Source organism: Serinus canaria, chromosome Z (genome assembly GCF_022539315.1).
Source record: "Serinus canaria isolate serCan28SL12 chromosome Z, serCan2020, whole genome shotgun sequence".
NCBI lineage: Eukaryota > Metazoa > Chordata > Aves > Passeriformes > Fringillidae > Serinus > Serinus canaria.
In genome coordinates this window covers 28,660,683-28,684,431 of record NC_066343.1, presented here as the reverse complement: position 1 = coordinate 28,684,431, position 23,749 = coordinate 28,660,683, and the positions used below count along the sequence as shown (strand labels likewise).

The 23,749-nt window shown below is 43.5% G+C and overlaps 1 protein-coding gene across 2 annotated transcripts in view; it reads left to right on the top strand.

Moving 5' to 3' along the window:
• The window catches only part of CORO2A (coronin 2A), a 57,446-nt gene extending 44,192 nt beyond the window's left edge, over positions 1 to 13,254 (top strand). Inside the window, exons 4-12 of one of the 2 annotated variants that reach the window (XM_030237406.2) lie at positions 1,602 to 1,751; positions 2,270 to 2,449; positions 3,272 to 3,388; positions 5,554 to 5,658; positions 6,009 to 6,105; positions 7,865 to 7,977; positions 9,068 to 9,158; positions 9,790 to 10,061; positions 11,249 to 13,254. In XM_030237406.2, the coding sequence (XP_030093266.1) occupies positions 1,602 to 1,751; positions 2,270 to 2,449; positions 3,272 to 3,388; positions 5,554 to 5,658; positions 6,009 to 6,105; positions 7,865 to 7,977; positions 9,068 to 9,158; positions 9,790 to 10,061; positions 11,249 to 11,377 (1,254 nt within the window). In that variant the 3' untranslated portion in view covers positions 11,378 to 13,254. The remainder of the gene's footprint in view (positions 1 to 1,601; positions 1,752 to 2,269; positions 2,450 to 3,271; positions 3,389 to 5,553; positions 5,659 to 6,008; positions 6,106 to 7,864; positions 7,978 to 9,067; positions 9,159 to 9,789; positions 10,062 to 11,248) is intronic. The other variant, XM_030237405.2, reaches the window with a different exon arrangement.
• The last annotated feature ends 10,495 nt before the right edge of the window (positions 13,255 to 23,749 follow it).

Sequence of the window (23,749 nt, the reverse complement as noted above, 5' to 3'; positions counted from 1 at the left end):
TCTTACGGAATGGGCATCGTGCAGTTCCACAGGCCAGTGGTTTTTGAAGAATAGGCATTGTGTTAGCCTGCCAGGTGCAGACAATTTTTTATCTGACAGCACTACAGCTATCTTTTGTGGTGTAGGGCTGGAGCTATGTGGAATGGTACTTTTGGGTGTGAGAAGGATTGTATGTGCTCTGTGAACAGCGAGTTCCAGTTCTCACTGCGGTTTCAGGTGGGCTTAGGGCTGAGCCCTATGCAGATGCCTAGCAGCTGAGAGTTTGAGCTTATCCTCTTACCCCTTCTGTTCTTCACGTCAAATCACCAGGCACGAAGAGTTCAACTTGTTGAAGTTCTGCTGCCCTCTGGTTAGAGGGGCAACTCTCTGCCTTTTACTTGATTTTATCAGGCTTTCTTCAAGAGGTAGAAGGGTAGACAGCTTGTTCAAGCTTGGATTGTCCCTGCTTGCCCTGCAGGCCTGAGTCCAAGACCTGCTTATTCTGCACAGTAAAGAACTCGCAATTTCTGCCATTTAATGCAACCTGAGATTCCAGCCAGGTGCTTTTCTCTGCTTTTATCACCAGCCATTTCACTGCACGGGGAGTGGGTGGTTCATTCTAGGCAGTTCTTGTCAGCATGAACACAACCTATTTTCCCCTTTTCTAGTCTCTCAGCCCCATTTCTTTAGTGACAGCTGTTGAAACTGTAAGGAGTCAGTCAGTCTGATTGTAAAGTGTGACGTTTTCTCTAACTACTGTAGAAGTTCATGTAGATACTGCTGGACTCTACAGCCATTACATTTCTGGTGGGCTTGATTCCTTATTGGGATAAACACTGCTGAGGAGGGTGATTATGATGTTTTCCAGATCCCAGAATTTGGGTCTGCTTCTTATTTGTCTTAGAAAGGAGTGATCCTCATCAACCAAACAGTAGGAGAGACACTTGGGCAGCTGTGGCTGATTTCCACAAACTATGTTCCAAAGAGCATTTCGCTTTTGCTTCAGGCTAAGAAATAGAAAAATTATGACACAAATGTAGTAATTTTCATTGAGGCAAAGTATTAATCATCTGTTAGCATCCTAAATATTTGTGTTTCTAGGGTTAGCATGAGAAAGACTCCTTTTATACCCATGTAGGTTCAGCCCCTCTTGCTGGTTTCTGCTATTGTTTTCTTCTACCTCAGGAGGACGGAGCATTTTTGTCTTCATGCAGCATCCTTCTGGAAGGAACCAGAGCTGTAGGTGGGCCAGTTACAAGACAGCATGTTTCCAGTGCTGAGTGGCTTCAGTACAGTTAAGAGGCAAGGTCTGCAACATTAGTGGTTTATTTTTTCCCCTTGGGAATAACTTTTCATAATTGTGCTGACAGGTCTAAAGGTTGGATTGCCAAATTTAAAGAAACCCTGGTAGGACTGCTGTCTGATGACAGAACATAAAGAGGGGTCTTCAGGTCCACAGAATAGTAAAGACACAAATGACAAGGACAGACGCTCAGAAAAGCCAGTTGCATTCCTACTCACTAGAAAGGGAATAGTAACTTCAAGGCAGTTAACAGCTATTGGTAAATTCCGAATTAGCTCCTTCTCAGGAATCTCACAAAGACCTATGCTGTGCCATTCAGGTTAAAATCTGGGACATCCCCAATCAGTTGCTAAAAAGAAACATTACCACTCCGAAGAAAGAGCTTGTTGGGCATAGTCGAAGAGTCGGTCTGATTGAATGGCATCCCACGGCTGATGACATCCTCTTCAGCTCTGGCTATGACTACAAGGTGGGTCTGTGCTCCTAGGATAGCCTGTTTGACTTGGTGTTTCGAAATTTGTTTTAATTTCAAGCTCTAAGATGGTACTGAAGAGCTTGGAAGCTTTCTTCAGCGGGAAATTCCATGGTGACCAACATGTCAAAAGGATATTGCTGTAAGGCCAAAAGGACTGTCTAATTTTCCAGCCTTCTGATGAACTTCAGTTTACTCTGCACTTCTCATATACTGAACTGCATACAGCATGCAATGCCATCCACTTTTCTTTGTGCTACTGCATGTATATGCACTGATGTTGTCTATTTTTATGCACAAAATGTGTTTTCAAAGGAAATTAAAATATTGGACATTCTTAGCTGATGCATGATACATTGCTGTTAGTATGAGGAATTATTTTAAGTGCTGGAGAACAATCCCTTATGATGGTAAGACCTCTACATGTAGAGAAAAGACGAAGATGTGAATAAAGTACACAAAGTCTCTGGTGTGAGGCAGCAAAGGACTGATTTTTAAATTTTTTTTTCCTGCAGATAATGATCTGGAACCTCAGTGTCCTGGGCACAGTTCTTTCAAAGCCAGTGAAGATCCTTGATGCTCACAAAGATGTGGTCCTCTCCATGTCATTCAACACAAATGGCAGTCTCCTTGCCACTGCTTGCAGGGACAGAAAGATACGTGTGATAGACCCTCGTGCTGGAACAGTCCTACAGGTAGGTTGGGTTCAGAGGTTTACAGTCCATCTGATCTCACCTCTTGGAGGGTTTCCTCTCCTGGGTAGCTTCATTGCCATAAAAGACAATGCATCTGCATTGCCCAAGGCACTATTTGGTGCTGTTCCCTTCTATTTTCCATGGAAAGCTTGCTGTCATTGTTGAAAACAGGGATTTTGTATCTTGATACCATGTTCCTTGCTCCTTGAAACCTTACTTGGATTGTATTGTTTTCATAGGTACCTCCTGCAGTCCTTTGAGGGACATCATGGGAGGGAATGTAGAGATCAGGTGGACAGGTGGATGCAAGTGTACGTTTGTCCCAATGATAAGTGTCTGCGTGGTTGTTCTTGTTGCCTGGATTTTATTGGCTAGGTGCAGCTGGTTGTGTTTTGTAGCTATTTGCAGAGGTTTGTGTACACAGAAAGCCCTGCCTGGAACTGCTAAAGACTGCTGTCTTGCAAATATGTGAATGAATAGTTAGAGAGGTGAGATTGGCTCAGCTGATCAGAGCAGGGTGTTGATAACATTAGGATTGTGGATTCAGTCCTTCTGTGGACCATTTGCTTTAGAGTTGGACTTGATGACCTTTGTGTGTTCCTTTCAAGTCAGAATATTCTATGATGTGTTGTTGACATTTTGGGGATGATCCTGAAGAGTTTAGGCCACTATTTTCAGATGCCTGTGAAATCCTGCTCACCGTTGTTCAGCTGTGCTGAGCAGATCTTTCAGATGTGGGTGAAGGCAAGTTGTCAGGTAACATGAAATGTCGCTATGCAGCAGATGTTGTTGTACTCATGCAGTGTCCTTTCTCTTCTACAGGAAGGAAGCTACAAGTCTCACAGAGTCAATAAAGTCTTATTCCTTGGAAACATGAAAATGCTGTTTTCTACTGGAACATCTCGGTGGAATAATAGGCAAATTGCATTATGGGATCAAGTGAGTTGGACCAAAAATCTTAACCATACCAGCTTCTGTTTTCTCTCTTTTGCTGTCACTTTTACTTTCCACCTGCCACATAAACAAGAATTGATTTATAACAGGAATTCAGAAGTGATCTGTCAGATCCCTGAAGGGTGGTAGGCCTTACTGGTGTGAGACATAACTGAGTTTCTGGAGAAGTTTTCAACATAGGACCCTAAGAGAACAAAGTGAATGTTGTGCCCATGTCATGGTTTTGGCTGGGTTAGAAATAATTTTCTCAGTAGTTGGCACAAGGCTGTGGTTTGGATTTAGTGTTGAAAGCACACTGACATTTTGGGGTGTTACTAAGCAGTGCTTACCCTGAGTCAAAGACTTTTCAGTGTCTCACGCTCTGCCAGTGTGCAGGTGCACGAGAAACCGGGAGGGAGGATACCCAGGACAGCTGATCTGAGCTGGCCAAAGGGATATTCCATACCATAGAATATCATGCTGAACTGGGGGGACTTGGTCAGGAGCCATGGATTGCTACTCAGGGACTGGCTGGGCATTGGTCAGTGAGTGGTGAGTGGTTGTGTTGTCCATCACTGATTTTTCTTGAGTTTTATCCCTCTCTCTCCCATTTCTTTTCATTACAATTGTAACTGTTCTATATTTTGCTTTTTTTTCCAATTACTGAACTGTTTGTGTCTCAGCCATGGGTTTGCCTTTTTCTGATTCTCTTCCCCATCCCATCAAGGGGAAGTGAGCCAATGGCCACATGGTACTTAGTTGCTGACTGAGTTAAAACACAACAGCCCACTACAAGAAATTGTTCAAAGGACCTTGTGGTGACTGTAGCTCTGACTTAACCTGGCTCTTACTGGTCTTACTGGCAAACTGGTCCTGGAAAGAGAAATGAGCTTTAGACACAGCATACTCAGATGAAGCCCTCAAAGAAGAAAAGTGTGTTGGGTGTTTTTGATTTCTGATGATTCCTGATGGTAGAGCACTCAGGTGGTGATTAACTGGGCACTTCCAAGGTATCTGATCTCCTGCCAGGACAGCTGCTTTTATCTACCCTTTCATGTGCAGTGAAATATTTTTACTTTGTCAGCATCAAAATATGTCCCTGTGCATCAACTACCATGCAGCACAATCTTTTGTCTCTTTGTAGTGTTGTCACGCTTTGTTGCCACACAAAGCTGGTAGACCAGGCCTACAATTTGCTGTGTTTTGGCTATGTTTGGACATGGCTTCTTTGCTCACGTGAGAGACAAAGCTCTATGCTGCTGTCTGAAGGCTTTCCACAAGGCTAAGCAGTGCTGTGACACTTCACGGGTGTCATGTCTGGGTTCTAGGTGCTTGGTTTAAGAACACAGTGGAAAGATCTGTGGAGCGAGGTATGTAAAGCCTCTTTAGGAGCTAGGATTGGCACAGAGTCTTCCCAGCAGGTCTCTTTCTCATGCCCACACTTGTCTTTGCATCTAAACTCTGGCTTACTGCAGCCTGCAGCTGGTCAGTTCTGCAGGAGAAAATGTGTGTTAACCCTATGCTAAATACGTGTTTATGGACAGCCATAGGACACCAGAGTCTGCTTTGCCAGTCCTCCCAAAATCACTCCCTCCAGCAGTGCAGACACAGCTTTGTACAAGACATGAGAGCTTTGCATGTGGAGCGGCGTGCTGTGTCCTCCTGCATGGCAGACCTGCAGGAGGCCAGCGGGAGGTCCTGTCCTTCCGTCAGGCACCTTCCCACTGTGCCGCGCTGAGACTGCTTGGCTAACGCAGACTGCTCTTGTGGGCGGTGCACTGTCGTGAAAACATGAGAGAACATGAGTAAAATTCAGTGTGAATTTCACACCAGTGGTGCAGGTGTACCCTGAAGGCCCCCTCATCTCCTGCGGTCTGGCCCTCGTAGAGGCAGGCAATGTTTCTTACCCTGAAATGCCATCAGACACCTGAGGTGTTACAGTGGTAGGAACTTCAGGCAAGCACTGGGACAGAGCCCCCTTTTCTCACCCACATTTCTCATTTCTCTGCACAGCTTTGCAGCAGTCTGTGCACGGCCCCCTGCTCAGGGCTGTGGGTCACTACAGAGCTGTGCTCACATGCCACGGCCAGGTGGGGTTCAGGTGAGGTGTCCCGCACTAGGGGTGACTGGCTGGTGATTGCAGCTGACTCTTTTTCCTGTGTCCTGCCCAGAATGACCTTTCTGTGCCTTTACTGGAGGAGGATCTGGATGGCTCCTCGGGACTCCTGTTTCCTGTCTATGACTCTGACACACACATGCTTTATGTGGTGGGAAAGGTAAGTGCTTTCCACACCAGGAAGTGCTGGCCTGTTTGATTCTGCTCTCAGTCTGTGTTGTGACAGACTGAGGTCAAAGATGATCCTGAAGCATGTTCACCTAAGGAAATGAGCAGATGGGGTAGGGCCAGAGGGTGCTTTGTCATCAGGCCACATTTACCTCCTTTACAGATGTACCATGTTTATTGTGGAGAAGTACACAACTGGGTCCTAGCCTTTCCATATAGGAATTTGAGGATAAGAATTTGTTTCATTGTTGATCCTGCATGGTTTCTTGGGGCCAGGGATTCTTCTCAGATTGTTAGGCTGAACAGCAGAGTCTGGCTGATGTTGATTTTCTTTGCCTTTAGGGTGATGGAAACATACGGTACTATGAGATAAATCCTGAGAAACCATACCTGAACTACCTGATGGAATATCATTCTCACTTACCACAGAAGGGGATTGGTGAGTGGCAAAATGTCTAATGCTACAAGAGGATTGTGGTTTCTTCATTTTGGAGGCTGCCAGAGTCTAGGAGTATCCAAAATGCTGTTCAGAAAAGAGAATGGGTCAGGTTCCTCCGCACAGGTTTACAGGCACTTACAGTCAGCTTGGTGTAGCTCCCCCAAATATGACAGGTGGTGTTACAGGGTTAGAGCTTGGAAAGAGCCCTTCTGACCAGCATGGGCTGGGCAGTGTTACCAGTCACTGCTCACCTCCTCTCACATACCTAGTCAAGGTAGAAAGGAGGATAGTCTGGATTTAAAAGGGGAGAATGCTCCTTGCCATTTGTCAATCCGTTTCAAGATTTTTGCCTTTGAGCTCTATTTCCATCATTCCCACTCTGTGATTTCTGTGGTAACAGATGCTTCACAGCTTAATGCCTTCAGACTTTATTGCTGTCTACTTTCTTTTTTAATGAAATTTCCTATTTAGAAATAGATCTTATGTGATTAAGTCACCTCTCCTCCCTTGGAGGCCCTTGCTTATTAACCTGTCTGTGTACTCCCCACTGTTTAACTAATTCATGTCACAGAATTCAGCTTTCAGCCCTCAGACCTTATTGTTAACCCTTTCTTGAACCTTGTCTGGTCTACTCTGAGTCATATTCCTGTACATGTTTTTAGGATCATTAGCACCCCTCCGCACTATCTGTGGACACTCCTGCTCATATAGAACATTGGTATGGATATTTGGCAGCACTGAATTTTGTGCCTGCAGGTTGCCTTAAAAAAAATTAAAAGGAAGATATTATTTAAAACTTTGCTGTAAGCATCTCCTTGTTATTCAGTTTTTATAATCCTTCCAGTACAACATCCTTATTCCTCATTGTCACAGTCTCCTTAAAAATCATTTCATGCAAAGTAAATGTAGAGGTGTTTTTAAAAGGTGAATCAAGTCTACTTCCCTAACTTGCTTTGTTGAGCTGATCAAGCATACTGCTAAGGTTGTTGTACAAATGTTACTTTTCCATATTACCAAAACAAAAAACTGTGTGGAGGAATGGAGTTTAGATTCACTTTTAGATGAATTTATAATGTAAAGTGCAACAGGCCTTCATGTAGAATCTGCTGCTTAATGAAGTCACTGGGTATTAGTAGAAAATTAAGCTTGGGTGCCACAAAGCAAGGTCTACAAGCATAGGGAATCTTTTTTTTTTAAGAGATTAGCTTTGAACTCTACAAGCTAATGAGAGAGAAACCCACTGAGGTTATGAGGTAACTTAGAGACCATGTGTAGCTTACCCAGTCCCTAAACAAAAATGGACAGAATCGATGTTCACACCCTTCTCATTCTCATTTCTGTTTTGGGACAGCACTGGGGGGAGGATACTTGCCTGGAAGGTATTTCAGCCATGTAGAGCTTTTCTGTTTAGGCATCCTGAAATCCCTTCCTAGTGATCCTGATACTCAGATCCTGTGGCATTACCTGCCAGCTCTGCTCTCTTCTGCTCATTCTATTTGGAGCCAAATAGAATGAATAAGGAACAGGAGGCTTAGCATGAAACTCATGCATGTATGTAACAACATGATCTGACAGAAAAAAAATATTTAGTCTTGTCATTTGTGCCACTGAGCCAGTTTTGGATGCAGACCTCAATCCATGATGATGTGGTGCTGATGCTATGGCTTCTTTAATTGTTTGCTGATCCTTTTCACATGGCTGATGATATTAACTTTCCTAAGGAGATTTATACTCCATTTATTTCATGCTCTTCCCCCAGGAATGATGCCAAAGAGAGGTCTTGATGTGGGAGCTTGTGAAATTTTCCGTTTCTACAAACTGATTCCAACTAAAAGCCTGATTGAGCCCATCTCCATGATTGTGCCTCGACGGGTAAGTCGACCTCAGATCATGTTCTTATTTGACGCAAATATCAGTGAAAAGATGAGGGCATTGCCTCCTCTCTGCAACTCTTGGGGGCACAAGAGTAGGTAGAACAAGAGATTTTCTCTCTCATGGCACGTGGGTCAAGCTGGCCTGTTTCTGGGGCAGCTCTGCCAACAAACCCTATCTGGTAACTCAAGAGTAACTCAGGAGTTTACTCTGTTTAATATCTGACTTTCCAAGACATGCTGCCAGGTCTGCTAGCTGTCTGTAAACTTCTCCAATAGAATTTGTGTGACATAACAACAAAAGAGGGGGAGGGGTTGGAGCTGATGTTGGGTGGCATAACAATCTCCTCGTGGAAGAAAGAAGAATTGCCCTGGTAAAACAGAAACTATGAATTCATGGGTCTCTACCCATTGGGTGGAGTTGTGTTACAGACAGTTGTTCTGCAGCATGTGAGGCATGACCCGTTGCACTGAGGGTGATGTAGGAGTGAGTTTCAGAGCTGGTGTCATTAGAGAAAGAAACAGGCCTTGAATCTGTAGCTAGCCAAGGTAGCTCCTGTGTGACTGTGTGGGCATAGGTACACGGAAAATGTCAGTACTGTGCTACCGTACTTCCAGAAAGTAGACTATAAAAAGAAGGTACAAGTTCCGTGAATTCAGTGACACAGGAGAACTAATGCTCACTGCTACTCCCAACCAGGCATGTTCCTCCAGCTTTATCTCCTTGGCCAGTTTCTGTCGGCTGATAACCAGCTGACACTTTGGGACTTGTCTGTCCTTTGTATCCATGTATTCATTCTCAGAAACATGATTTCATGGGAGTTGAATTAGCCTATGTTAACCTCCCCCAGTCTGAAGAAGACCTTACCAGCATGAATTAAATTAGGCCTCCAGGTACAAATCTTCTGAGTTCAGGTGAGGAGCAGAGAGTTCCAGAGCAGGTGAAAAGATTTCATGTCCCTGCCGATGAGTGCTCATTATACTCCCTGTGCTGAAGTGGAATAAATTCATTTCTCCAACACAATCCAGTATGACCTCTTTAAGCCAAAATCTCACTGACATAGTTACTCTGGACTTTTGTTTGCTTCCAGTCGGAATCGTACCAGGAAGATATCTACCCCCTGACTGCAGCAGCCCAACCGGCCCTGACAGCAGCAGACTGGCTCGCTGGGATTGACAAAGGTCAGTACATGGAGAGCTCCCCAGCCCTTCAGCTCTCCTGTGGACGTGATAGCCTGGTCAGAGACTGAGAAAGCTAGATAAGTTTTCCCAGGATTGGCCTGGGAGACTTTAGGGAGCTGGAGATAAACCATTATAGACAATTATTAAAAACAACCTGCAGATGGTGTTTTTCTAGTATCTGTTTTCCTGTTATTCTCACAAGATTGTTTACAAATGAGCATCTTGTTAATTAGCCAATCAGGTGAAATATATTAAATGACCAGTCAGGTCCACCTGTATTGACCAGGGTATGAAAAGAAGCAGTTCAGTAAAGATGGGAGGTGCTTATGCCAGTTAGCCTTCTGACTGTCTGTGTGTCATTTGTGATGCTCCTCAGGGCTTGGGTAAGCTGCTGCCAGCTCTCTGGCCCATTACCTGCCAGAGAAAGAGGAAAAAAGGAAAAGGAGAGACATAGTAAATATGGCTGAAAGTTTAAATAATTTGTTGGCTGTAAATTCTGGAAGCTGCTCTGGTCAGGTGCCTCCATGTTTATCTCTGAATGAAATAGTTAGAGTTGGTTGTTAGAATAAATTGCTTAGCGCTGATTTTTAAGTGTGGTTTGGGAGTGCTCACTTGTCTCCTCCCTCCCTAGAGCCTCTCTTGGTATCCTTGAGACCACGCTCTGAAGCTGTGATGTCCCCACCACAGTTGCCTGACCAAGAGTCCCTCACTGAAGATACCAAGCAGAGCCAGCAACAGGAATCACAAGGAAGGTTGTCAGTGAAGGACAAGCAGAAGCCAAGAGAGATTGAACATAGCAGAAAAAGGCTGAAAGTGTATGAGATTCTGCCAGAAAATCAACAAACGTGCCTCTCCAATGGCTTTGACATGTTTGAGTGTCCACCACCAAAAACTGAAAGTGAGGTATGAATGTCTGGGGTGAAGTGTTGGGGCTACTTCCTAAGCTCAAAGCCAGATGATGAAAGAATGCCATTCACACGGTGGTAATTCAGGGAGGGTTTATTTTGCAGGCCTGAGTCAGTGCAAGCTCTTTGTTCTCTGTGGTGGCTAAAACTCTGCCTGCCCTGACTGCCACAAGGGAAGCAGAAATACAGCCCAACAGCACCCCAGCTGAGGGGGTCTGGAAAGGAGGGGGAAGTCGGCATTCCCACTTCCTAGGCATTCTTGTGGCACAGACCTGCCTGGTGACTGGCTGGGCACAAGGAGGTTCTTGGGACCTCAGGGTTCTGGGGTTTATGCAGGGTAACCCTTTGATGAGAACTGCAGTCAGCAAGCCTGGTGAGGCAGCAGAGATTTCTGTGAAACGAGTGGGTGTACTCTGGTGCATCCATGTAGTCTCAACTGCCTGACTGTACTGTGGACCCTGACGTGGGAAAGAATCTGCACCTGCAGCTCACTGTTGAGGGAAAACTTACTAGTGCAGTGCTGTTGAGATTGGCTGCTGGAAAAGATCCTGGCAGCTCCACGATCTCTCTTTAATAATGAGAAGCCACCTCACAATATAGAAACCAGAGCTGGCACAGTGGTGCATCTCTGTGGTGATTTGTCAGCCTCCCACTGTTGGCAGCTCAGGGACATTTTCAAGTACATGCAGTTTGTTTGCTTTTAGAAACCCCGGAATAATTTTCTTCCCCTACCTTTCATCTCTGCAAGAATTTAGCATCTGCACCTTGATAGGGCAGGAATTTCCACATCTCAATTTCCCTGTGGTGTGAAAAAGGATATTTTTCTACATGTTTTAGGCTGGCACCTTAAGGTTACAGAAGCAGCCCTTGCAGAGCTGAGTGCTCTGCTGCACGCGTAGTGAAAGATAATGCTAGTCCCAACTGGAGGAAGAAAAAGGACTTGTCCAAGGTCAGAGAAGGAGATGTGCCAGGCCCAGGAATTTAGACTCTAAATACTAAATAAATAAATGCTTCCTATGAAACACATGCAGTCACAACCCAGTCTAGTGGACAACAGGAGAACTGCTGATGTTCTCTGCTGGTTGAAGGCCTCCTCCTCAGATTCTTCTCTCAGAAGGGGTGGCATTGTCAGGTTAAACCTATGTTTTCTCAGTGTAAAGTAAATAAATATGTGTTTTCTTACAGCTTTTACAGATGTATTACCGGCAACAGGAAGAAATCCGTCGACTACGTGAGTTGGTAATCCAGAAAGATATCCAAATTAAGCAGCTGTCGCTGGAGCTCAGAAATCTTTGCACACACACAGATGATTAATGGGATTGCTGGCCTACAGCTGTTTGTACCCCTGGACACAGGGGCAGACTCCATTTCCTGCAGATAACTCCTCCTAGGTTTTTTATTGGGGGCAGAATTGATATTTCAGGCAGCATGGACTTCCCTGGCTTGTGGTGGTCACATTTCCCAAATTATCACCAGACGGTTTTTGATGGACTGCTGCGCTTCTTCAGGCTCCCCTTGCTTGCCTGCTCACCAGTGTCAGAAGTTTGCGTATTAATGCTAGTGAGAGACTTTGGAAAACCTTGCTCCTCTGCTCCTGGAGAAGTTACATGTTAAGCTCCAGGAATGACCTGTTTTGCTGCCCCTCCACATGACAGGAGACTGGGAGACTGAAGGCAGCTACCAGCTTCTTCTCTTGCCCTGGGGCCCAGTGATGTGGCTCCTGTGGCTGCTGTCCCCTTGCTCAGGGAGTCCACTCTGCTGAGCTTCAGAGGCACCTCTAGCTCCAAAGTGACCCTTATGCACCCCTCCTCTCACCTCACAGCTTGGCCCAGCCCCAGGTGGTTCGGGAAGGTCCTGGCTGCCCTGACCTGGTGCCGGGGATAGTCCCATCCTGGGGGTGCCAAGGGCCAGCACTCTCGTGGTAGGAAGAGGAGAGTTGGTGTTGGATGTCTTGCTTGAAAAATTGTCATGGTGTGGGCTAGTTCTTGCCAGAGAAGCTGAAGAGTCTCTGTGTCATGTGAGTTAGTGGCCTTCTTTCCCTTCTTCTGCCAAAGACCAGCTGCAGTCCACTGGGGGCCAGCAGAGATTGAGAGCAGCATTTAAAGCTGCACAGTGTTGACAGTGGGGGAATTTGCGGAGAGGGTTTAAAAGAATGAGCAGGGAGTTGGGCCCCCAGCCCACTGCAGGCGTTTCAGCAATGGTGCTAGAAGTGTTGTGTCAATCACAGTGAGATCACAGGGCCGTGGCCAGTCATGAACAGCCCTCCAGGCTTGCTGGAGTATCACTTGTCCTTAATGCCTGCAGCTGCTGCTTTCTTCACTCCCAGCTGCCAGCACCTTCTCCCATTCCTGCAGCTGTCTACAGCTGCAGGTTCCCTCTTGCCAGCTGTATTGTCCAGCCCCCTGCATCCTCCCAGGCTGCTCAGCCTTCCTCAGCCCTGTGGCCACACTGCTCTGTGCCCTTCAGCACCAGCTCTCTGGCTCAGTGCTGGACCTTTTGGAGATGTCTCACACCCAGGCAGAGCAAGTAGACACTGTTTAACTGTGCACCTCCATTGTGGCTCATAGAAATCATGGAATCAACTAGGGGATATGTCTAGGACACGTCCTTGTCACCAGATGTGTTTTATTTACTGCATTTTTTTTGCTTACTATTTTAATATGAAATGAATGATTTAAATTATTTACAAAGTAATTTTTCCAGGGGATTTTTACATCCTCTTGAGAACTGTTTCTTTGTTATTCTGTGACTGACTAGCATAGAAAATGGCTGGCCTCTATGGTTCTTATCCTCGGGTTTTGTTGATTTCAGCATTCATGGAAAAGAAGGTGCTTTTATTTAGGCTTTGGTGAGACTATTTAATCAAAACTTCTTTTTTAGACGGTATGCCTGTAAAAGTGTGGATTGTGAAATGTGTTTAAATTTGGAGCTTAACTGCAACCACTAATCTTTCACTGGAAAAAACCTTGAGGAAATGGAGTTATGCGTTCATGATCTGTGCCTAAATAGTATTGAGTGATCATTCTAACAGTTTCAAAACTCCTAAAAGCTTTGTAAAATACTGTTGAACATGGGGATAAAAAAAACAAATCTGTGCAATGAAAAGCAAATATAACAGAACAATAAATATATTTAGAGTTTTGCATTTTGATACATGCGAGGTTGTTGTTTCATTATTGTGTTTTTGAAGTGACTGAAACTTAAGCTCAATCAAGGTCAGAAAGGAGTGTCACCTACTGTCTCTTTTGCCTGCGTTGAGCTGTGGCCTTACATTAGTAGGTGGGTTGTACACAGAGTTATGCAGATGGCCCTTTCTTTTTACATTGTTCCCAGTTGCCCTTGATGCCACAAAGGGGTGGCAATTGCACTCAGTTCTGAATTGCTGCATGAGTTGCCTTGAGTAAACTCAGTCCTGCTGGGGATGCATTCTGTGTTGTGAGGTGTTTGCTGCTGTCTTGCAGTCCTAACTCTCCTCTTGTGCAGTACAACTCTGACCAGGCTCTTTTAGATATTCCACATGAGGAGGGTTTAATGTGTTATTACCAAATTTGGTAATAAAAATCCTGTCTTCAAATCCTTCTATTTGAAGACAGGATTTTGATTTAGCAGACTGAAGCAGGATGGACAAAGCACAAGATGGCAGCTGCAACCTCCAGCTAGGTCACAATTCAAGCAAAATTCCCATTACACTTACTGTCATGATGCTGGGTATCCCCTGTCACCAGGAACAAATGTGTGGTCTGAAGCCAGCTCAAGTATGTAGCTCTTTTTGAAGCTCATTTTGTTGTTTTTGTTCAGTGCTCTGATTCCCATGGGCATGGGAGCTTTGATGAAAATATGAAGAACCATCACCTGTGCTCGTGTCCTTGGAGCTGTCTTTCATGCAGCAGTTTGTTGATCAGTTACAGCTTGGGGCATAGAAATGCTCATGGCTGCATTTGAGATGTAATTTTAAATGTTTTTTTTTGTAGCATATTTTGGGCCAGTGTAAGGAGAAACAATGGTGGAAATTGCTGGAGGAGGACTGTGCTGGGAACTTTGTGCATCTGCCATGTCATCAGGACACCGTGACCTCCTGGTCTGCTAAGGAACCTTGTGCTGGTGAGAGTGCCTGGGCAGGCACTGTGTCCCTCCTCGGGCTGATACAGTCTCACTGCTCACACCAAAGCTTAGAAAAAGGCAGCAGCAGGCAGATTAGTGTGGAAGAGCCTGCAGCGTCTTTGCAACTCTGGTGTTATGGCTGCTTAACCTCAAAGACAGAGTAAAACACAGCCCTGCAGTCTTAGCTTGCCTGCTGGATTTAGAAACACAGCACTTCACATCTTTGCCCTCTACTCCAGGCCAGCTGTCAACTGCAGAATAAAACCTTGACAGTAGTTGTCATTCTCTTTTTATTTCTCGTCTTGGAAGGCTGTACCCTTGGTGTGCTCAAGGAGCTGCAAGCAGAGGAGAGCAGGGAGATGATGCCCCCTTGTTTGCCCTGCAGTGGGAAGCAGCAGATCACCCTTGTTTTGGGCTGAATAGCATCCCTCCCCAGGAGGAGGTGGCTGTGGGCTGCAGGGGGGCACTGAAGTGAAGCTGCAGTATCAGGAATTGCCTCTTGGACATGCTGCAGCACTATTTCAGAGCAAGATCTCTGAGCTTGTGCTGGAACACTGCAGTGTGTCCAGAACTTGTCTGTGCTGGGGAGTCCAGGACTGGACTTGGCACTCCTCACATGGCCTCACCAGCGCTGAGGGCACAGGAAGGACAAATTCCCCTGGGCTGCTCTTAATGCACTTCTAAACACAGCTGAGGATAGTGTTGGTTATTTTTGCAGAAGGGCAGTGCTGCTGGCTGAAACTCAGCTTACTGTCCAGCAGGACCTCACAGAGCTTCTCTGCAAAGCTGCCTATCAGCTTCACAAGTCCCCAGCACGTGCCAGTGTGTGGAGCTGCTCCTGCTTACCTGCAGAATGATGCAAGTGCTCTTGCTGTGCTTTATTACATTCCTCCCTGTTCAGCTCTGCATTTCGCCTGCTGAGGTTCCCCTGAAGTGCAGCACAGCTGTCTGCTGCACCTTCCACTCCTTCCACTTTTACATGCTCTCTAAACTTGCTTGAGCCTGTGCTGTCCCATCCTGCAGCTCGCTAAGGGAGAGTTTTGGATTTGTTTTGTAAACAGTTTTTGGTTTTCTGCTCAGAAATCCAGGCTGTCTACTCCCGAGTACCTTCTGATTCTTCATGCCTTTGGAAATGCTCTCCAAGAGGATTTTCTCCAGCATCTTCCAGAGAATTGCATGATGCTGTAGTTCATTCATCTTCTTCCTTACATGGTTAGAAGGCAGGGCTGAGAGTAATGCAACTTTTCCCACTCACCTCCACCTTTCAGAGAACACCGGGAGTGGCCTTGCAATGCCACTGGCCTTCACCTGCCTCAGCACACTTGGGTCAAACCCATCTGGCTCCACAAACCTGTCTACATACAGGATGTTGAAGTGTGCCTTAACCTGCTCCTCCCTAATCTGGGGTACAGCAGGTATCTACTTACCTACCTCAACATTACCTGTTTTCCTCTGCCAGCTTTCCCTCTCCCTAGAACCTGGTTATGTTCTTCAGATTCTCGCCATGGCTGCTGTGGTTGTGGGACTCAGAAGTCTGCTATGAGCAGCAGCTCTGTAAACAGTGGTTCATGCACAGTTTCTGCTGAGTCCTCTTTGGGCACAGTGGAGAAAACCACCTGGGGGTCCACACTCTTCAGCAGCTCCCCTCTAGCCTACTAGTTACATTTGATAATTCTCAACTTGCCCTTGGTGGTGTCTTTGGTACACGGGTGGAAAGGCAGCACTGCATAGTAGGAAGGCAGAAAAGCCTTGGCAGCCTCTGCACAACATTCTCAACAAAAGGTACACACAAGCAGCAAACCTCCCCGAATGATAAATCAGGTATGGGGCTCCTGACCCCTGTGTGGACAGCACTGTCCTCTATCTGTCGCTTGTCATTTCCTTCCAGTTGTTCATGCAACTAGGAAACCCCTTTCAGTTGGTCCTAACAAGGCCGGGACTGAGACTACATGGTTAGAGCTATCACACTTAAAATTCGGCACCTCTGAGCTACTGCAATTGCTGCTTCTGTCAGCAAACTACTCTCTCCTGAGTAAGATATTTGTGGAGAATTAGAGGAAAAAAATGGGTTTAATTTTCTGTGTCACAACATGGCAAACATTATGCCCAGGTCTCTCCAAATCCTTGTTGGTCACAAAATGATGCACAATGATCTGTTTAAGCAAGTTCTTAAAATACATAAATGAAGATTGTTTCCTCTTCTGATTTTCTCTTCTCTTGTTTTAGTGTGTTTTATCTTCAGTAGGAATTTGCATATCCACTAATTCTGATCCCACCACAAACACCCCTTGAGGATTCTCAGAGGAAGGGGCTTAATAGCAGAAAGAGTTATCTGTGTTTTTCGTCTTTCTCAGTGCTCAGTCATGAGATATGGATAGCATATGTGAGGGGCATTAGAAGTGGATAGAGGCAGCATAATTTTATTTCCTGTAACAGTAGAGAGCTTGGGCCTTCATCTGCTTTGGATGTTGCCTCATTTTCTCTCTGTATTAGAGTGAGCCACTGGGCTTCTGCTTTGTGTTGGGTTTGATGCTTTATATTTTCACCCTCTTGCTTTATATTTTCACCCTCTTGACTCACGTGGGTATATTTGATCAGATCTTGCAAGGTTTATGGGAGAATACCATCATTATCTTACCTCAGCTGCAGGTCTTTACATGCCAAAGTTGAATCTTTGTGCTGATTCCGTATCTCTGCAGGACTTGATGTGAACAAATCTGAGCAAGGAACAAAAAATTCTGGTGGATAAACCCAAGGGGTAGTCAGTAGGGTAGAATCACCTAAAAACGAAGGTAAAGTGTTTTGAATCAAACATTACTTCCTACTGGTAGCCTTTACAGAACACATCAGCTTCTTTGACTTCATGCAATCTGGAAAGCTTAATTCCTTGCTCAGTGTATCTGATCGTGATGCAAAATGTTTAGGAACATTTTTTGACAGGGCCCGGGAATATGATTCTTCAATTTTCACAAAGATGTTCCTACAGAATTTTTTCATGTTTGTTTATCTGAATCTTTTGCAAAAAGTATGATTAATACATCCATTGTGATTTGTGAGACAGCTTCTTTATATTTAAGTGAAATTCTGCTCAAGCACTATTTTCCTGGAGAAGGGAACAAGATGCTTTGTCCCAGCTGGAAAAGTGGTAAAAGTAGCAGCATTTACAGCAAGGTGCAAAATAAGGAACTGATTTTATTTTCTATTGCTGCTGAAAGTGGTTGAAAATAGATTCCCCAAGGGAGGGACTGTAAGTATTTTCCTAAGGCTCAGTTACTCCGATTTGCAGTATGTCACACATTTTTCTACACCCATAAATTTTGTCTGCTCATAAACCCGCAATTGCTTTTGCTGGTGGTAAAGTTAAAAGTGCACTCCTTCTCAAGCCAAATACATTTTTAGGGAAGGGAAGCACACTGAAAAAGTGAGGGGCAGGTGAGAATGTTTGCATTTTGTCTGAGAGGAGTGGTGAAAAGGGATATAATTGCCATATCAAAGAATATTTTGAGTTGAAAGAAAAGGGATCATTGATCACACACAATGATCTCTGAGTCCAACTCAAGTATATGGCCCATCTGGGCACCTTATTTTTAGGACCACAGAAGTGGATCATAGCAGTTCACACTCAGGTCTTAGAGTGCTTTTGTCCCTGACCCTTATGCCTAGAGGGTTAAAACAATTCTTTAGGAAGCTTTGAAAGCCTCTGGAAGTGACAAAAAAAAGGGCTTGAAAAACATTTTTTTTTGTATCATCATAAAGACACAATGAATATCAAATGCAGTCCGTGGAAGTGTCAATCATACAGAAAGAAGAAACCTTAGTTTTAGTTCACGTGATCACTGGAAGGGAGCAATCACTCTGTTCATGGTTCATGAAAACATGGTTCATCCTGCAGCGGTGGAACAGGCGGCTGAGATCCTTTCATGAAAAGAGCATACAAGTAAACACCTGACTCAAAGCGTGCTACTTTCCCCATTGGAAGGTAAATGTAGCAGAATTTGTTTGGCCACTCATTTGAATTCAATACCAGAAAGGAGCAGGTCACTATACCAAATATTTAGCCCTTTCAGCTACCTAAAGATGACCACGTTGCTGTAGAAGATGTTCCTCTCACAGGACCATTTTAGCTGCAGGCTCCTTTGTATGGAGAGGAGTTTTTATTACTTATTGCTATAGGAAGCATTGGATTACTAATTTTGGGAGTATGTCACTCTTGGAACAGTATCTTTTAGACATCAGAGAAGAAAGGCCACCACCCAGTTCCCTGGTAAAGTTCACTGTGGGTTTTGCAGTCAATTATTAATCCAATAGAGCACTGAAGAAATGGAAATGAAACCTATTGGTCTTTTCTGACTGTCTTACTGGAGTATGCCCAGGCTCTGGGCAAATTTTCTAATCCAGTGGGACCACTCAATAAGCTAACAGAGCACTCAATAAAATTTCCTCATGGTTAATACATGATCTGTATTACACCTCTAGAGCTGGACTTGGGAATTACAGTTTTCGCTCTCCCACTTCCATGTGAGCCACTGCAGAGTCTCACTCCTTTCAGGGGCTCTTGTTTCAAATAGAGGGTATTTTGAGCAACTTCTGCTCACGGATATTTTCATCAAGAGTAACAGTTGCTGTGGTTCAAATACAGGCCCTGTCCTGCAGAGACCATCAGTTTTTTTCCCAGACTCTCCTTTCCAGACAAGGCAAGAGTCATGGAGATTTGTGGAGCAAGGTTTGTAGTGCGAACTTCCTTGAAAGTGTTATCCCGGAGAAGAGTTTGGTACCTTTTGGTCACAAGATTGACTCTATAGCTGCCATTTGTCTCCAGCTGCAGAGACAGAGTTTCAGCTCTTCCATACTGGTACTTTGCTGTACTGGACTGCTTTTCACAGAAAAACCCTTGTGAGAGAACAAAGTTAGTTTTAGGTGCTTGTGCACCTTCACAAAGTTACCTCCTGATGCTTTGTTCAAGGTGGGGAGTACAATTGGTATCTTTGAGGGCACGTTTTGTTCTGTGAATCTGGGACCTTGAGGTTTTTGTTGCCTTACTTCCTCTATCCATTGCCTCTATTCTTTCAATGGGTGGTTACTTTTTAAAATTTAGTATGTAGTAGCTGATCTTTGGTTATGTAATCGATGCTCCGGTCCAAAGGCACAAGACCTTGAATTAAACACTTGTTTAAAATAAATTCCTCCTTCCAGATCAGTGATTTGTACCAGTTTTTTAAAAACCCTGGGAGTTTGGGAATCAATGCATTCCAGAGAGTTTATGTTTCACTATCAAAATGGTGACAGATCCTTACTTACATCTGTTGCAGCTATCAGTGCCTTTAGGTGAAATCGGATGCAAAGCCCCACAATCCAATACTTCATTGATTTCTACACCTCTCTTTCTTTATGTGCTTGACTTTTTTGTGTATAGACTTCAGGGCTTTTCGTTTTATTGTGAGGTTGTTCAATTAGGGAAGAAAACCCACGGCTTCAGTGAACATTAACTGGAATTCTGTTCTGCAGAGATTTCTCTGCCCTGAATGCAGCATTACCTCAGTCCAGAAGAGGGAACTATTGTTTCACTTATTGTAAGTCCAAGCAAATAGTTTAGAGCATATTCCAATGTGAAGATGAAAAGATGAAAATGGTCTTCTCTAGCTACAATAAACAATGAGGTGTGAAAATTGAGATTTTTAGAGGCTTTAACAAAACAACGAAATATCAGAGCATACAAATGCCATCTATCTTTGCTTTTAGAATATACTTACAGTAGTGATTTATAAAAATGTGTAAGTATAATTGAACTGTTTACCATAGAATAGGAGCACCTGAGATCACGCTCATTTTCTGATGTATGAAATAAATTATATTAATTGAGTTATTTTGGTAGCATACTTGGGTTTAATTTGATTTTATGTTAAGTGCATTAGCCTTTCTGGGGAACAATGAATGCCCTATTAAAAAATTGATTTCTTCATTTGCAGCTTTCTGCTATAAACCATTGCCAGAAATCAGAAAGGAGGAGTGTTTTCCTTCCCACAAGAATTTACTTAAGTGAACACTCTGGCACTTCAAACTTAGGTATTGCAAAGGCCTCAGTTTCTCTAAGAATCACTTATTGAGAGTAATTCTATAGTTACAGTTGTATTATTCAGCTCTTGTAAGTACGTGCAGAGATAATTTAGCAGCTGGTGCCCTTGCAGCTAATGTTTGTCTTTGGAGAAGGGGCTTCTTTCTTACATCTGCTCAGCCATGATGGCATGTTTCAGTTGTTAACTATATTGTTCTTAGGCTTTTTGCTCAACATTAAATAAAGCATTTGTATCCCGACATACTGTACATGTTCCTGTAATGCACAAAATCATGCAAATGAGTGTCCAGTAACAAGTGAAGGCACAACAAGAAATCACTGACCTACTATCAGCTTGTTTAGACCCAAGACTAGGTGTAAAATTTAGGACTGAGAATGGGACAGAATTGCACCTTAACTGCTGTCAGCACAATGTGTGGACACCCTGTGTAGGTGTGGTCTCCCTAGTACTGGTACTTAGTACTGTGGAAGCGGGTCTGCAGAACTGTTAGCGCTGAGAGCTAGCATCTGTGGTTAGGTTGGAATAGAAAGTGCAGGGCTACCACCAGCTGCCAATTAATGGTTTGTCAGCCAAACCACAGCAGTATTCTCACTGCTACTACTAAACAACGGGGGAATGTGTGCAGACCGATAAAATCAGCCCTGTGGCTTTGTCTTAGTCCTGCTGATGTCCTGCCTAATGACTTTCTCTGCTCTCTTACATAGCCATCACTGGTTCATCTTGCTGGCAAAAGGCAAAACTGATGAAACTATTTAAGTATAGCTATCAGGGAGATGACACTGTGGAATGACTTGTGGTTACCACCCATAGGCTAAATGCATTTCTTAAGTGAATCCACATAAAATCAGCAGTGTTTCATGTGTTGTGCGTCAACACGCTGCACTTTGCAATATTGCTAAAGCATTTTTAGTCTGAATCTGGGAGGAAATGTTTTGCCAGTTACAATGAGTTTGTTCTCACTTTCTGCATTTCCTAAGTTGGAATTTCCTACTATTTTGCATGGTTCTGTGTTGAGTTCATCTCCTTCTGCATCATTCCTTGTATCTTCCCACTGATTTTTAAATTTTCCTTAGGAATAGTGAGACAATGGCAAAACAACTGTGGTGGTTTGCCCTATGACCCATCAAAAGAACCCCACATTAAATTTCAGTTCTTGAACCTTAATGGTTGAAAATAATATTCCAGATTGTAAGAACACAGCTTAATTTGCAGTTAAGGTCACAAGACATTTCAATGACAATTTAGAGTAGCTCAACTTATGTCAGTAAACTAAGTAGATAGGACTCCAGATGATACCTTGGGACTATATTATAATTTTTCTCCACATATTACTTGTATTTGCATTTACAGATGCATTTTGCCACCATGTGAAATGCTTTATAAATTTTCTGTACAGCAGGGTTTTGCCATACAAGCATACAAATGCATTCAAGCAGATATGATGTGGAACTCACTGGGGAGAGTACGTGTGGTTGACTCCAGTGTTTCTTCGTTCTTTGCTGATTTTTGATTCAGCTAAGAATCAAAAGAGCAGAGCTGAAAGGACTGAGGGGGTCATCAGTCCATGTCTCTGCCTGGTGCAGGATTAATTGCACCCATACCATTTTGGCAGGTGTTTGTCTGGCCTATTGAAATCTCTGGTGATGGAGATGTGTGTCATCTTCAGGTAATCTGTGACAATTCTTTTCCATCTTTACCCTCAGCAGGATTTGCACTGATGTCTTGTCTGGCTTTTCCTTTCTGTATGTTAAGGTTGTTGCCTTCTGTCCTATTTTGTGGAATTGTAGAGTACACTATTCCTTTTTATTCTACGATAGAACTTTGCCTTGCTGGAGACTAAGTCTCTCTTTCTCTCAGTGAAATTACTCTCAGTTCATTCTCTTCTGATTCATCTCATTGATCCTCTGGGTTATTTTAAGGAGTTCTTATTCAAATCTTGTGATGCAACACCATACTCAGACTCCCAGATGACAAGGGTGCTTTCAAAGGTTTTCTTGGCTGTAGCCATCTTTCTGATCATCACACACCCATGCCTGTATGATTCTTTTTTACTGATAGAAATAAATGGAATCATGCTCAATATATGTACGCCTGGCCTCCCTTTCTGTAGAGCTCCTATGTTCTTTTTGCCTCATATTTTTCAGATGATGTTTATTGTTTACGTGTAATATTTCATACATCTTTGTAGAAGTATTTTATGAACACCTTGAAATAAAAATGTGCCTGAGGAGGAATGTGATGTCAAGCTTCAAAACTGTGCCATTAAGAGCTAGCAGGAGAATTTTTTTTTTTCCCCTGGAGGTTACAGTGCTATGTTAAATTACAACAGCTGGAAATTCAACTGTCTTAATTACCAGAAATCAATGAACAGTTGTCCAGCTATTTTTGCTCAACCATTCATGAAGTTGGGTGAGTGCCTACCTGGCTCAAACTTTACTTTAATTTGCTCCTTTTATGCTGTTTATAAAATGATCAGATACCTTGATATCTTGTTCCTCGGGAAAGAGTATGAGAATGATTGAAGTACAGAGTACCAGAGGATGGGTTCTCTTTCTCATAATGAGGCCTCTTTCTTGAATTTTCAGTATTGACAGAAAGTCTTCTTTTTCCCTGCTACACAGAGGTTTCCTGAAATATGCACAGTTGCATATAACAGAAAGATATTAAATACATGCTACAAATATTAAAAAATGTTGGAGAAAAATTATTAAGTGCTGACAGAAATTGAAAGTAGGAAGAAGTAGGATGGAATTAAGTCTTCCCTTTCAGTTCAAAAATTTTGACATCTGAAGGACACTATCACAGAAAGGCTGTGGTCAATTCTTTAACCTGTGACATTCTTGGATTATGAAAGAGTGCTTATTGGATAAGATTTTAGCCCAGTGTGAGTCACAGTGTCTCTTGTAAAAATACCTAGGTGAGGAGGTTTTTCTGGGTTGTGTAATGTGGAAGATTAGAAAAAAAATTTTACAAGTCCCTTCAGCCTTAAAATCATTGAGTGAGGAAAAGATCAGTGAGAATACTGTTAACAATACCAAGGGCAAGTAATGTGGAAGGGAAGCTAAAAAGGAACATAGAGGATGAGGGAAATTCAGTACTAATAGGCAATATGGCTTCTAAAGAGTAAAAAGAACAGAGATTCAACTCCATCTGCTGGAGTGTGATGGAAGACTGGACTCTTAAAGTGTCCGTAACTCATATGTAAACATAAGTATATACACCAATGCATGTATGCACACACAGGCATACTTTAGTATTTGGAGTGTTTGTTTTGTTATGAATAGTTTTGAAGGTTTATTTGGGAGAACTTGAAAATGAAATTGTGTTCTCCCATGAGAGAAAGACACCACTGTGACTAACACATTGTGAAGTGTCAATAATGGTTGGCTATTTTCCGTGCAGTTGTGGCTTTCTTAAAGATTAAATTAAGAAGCATCTCCTAAAAAAATAAACACTATGTCATCATTTTGCAGAGAATAGATAGATCTTAGATTTGGGACAAAGAAATCAG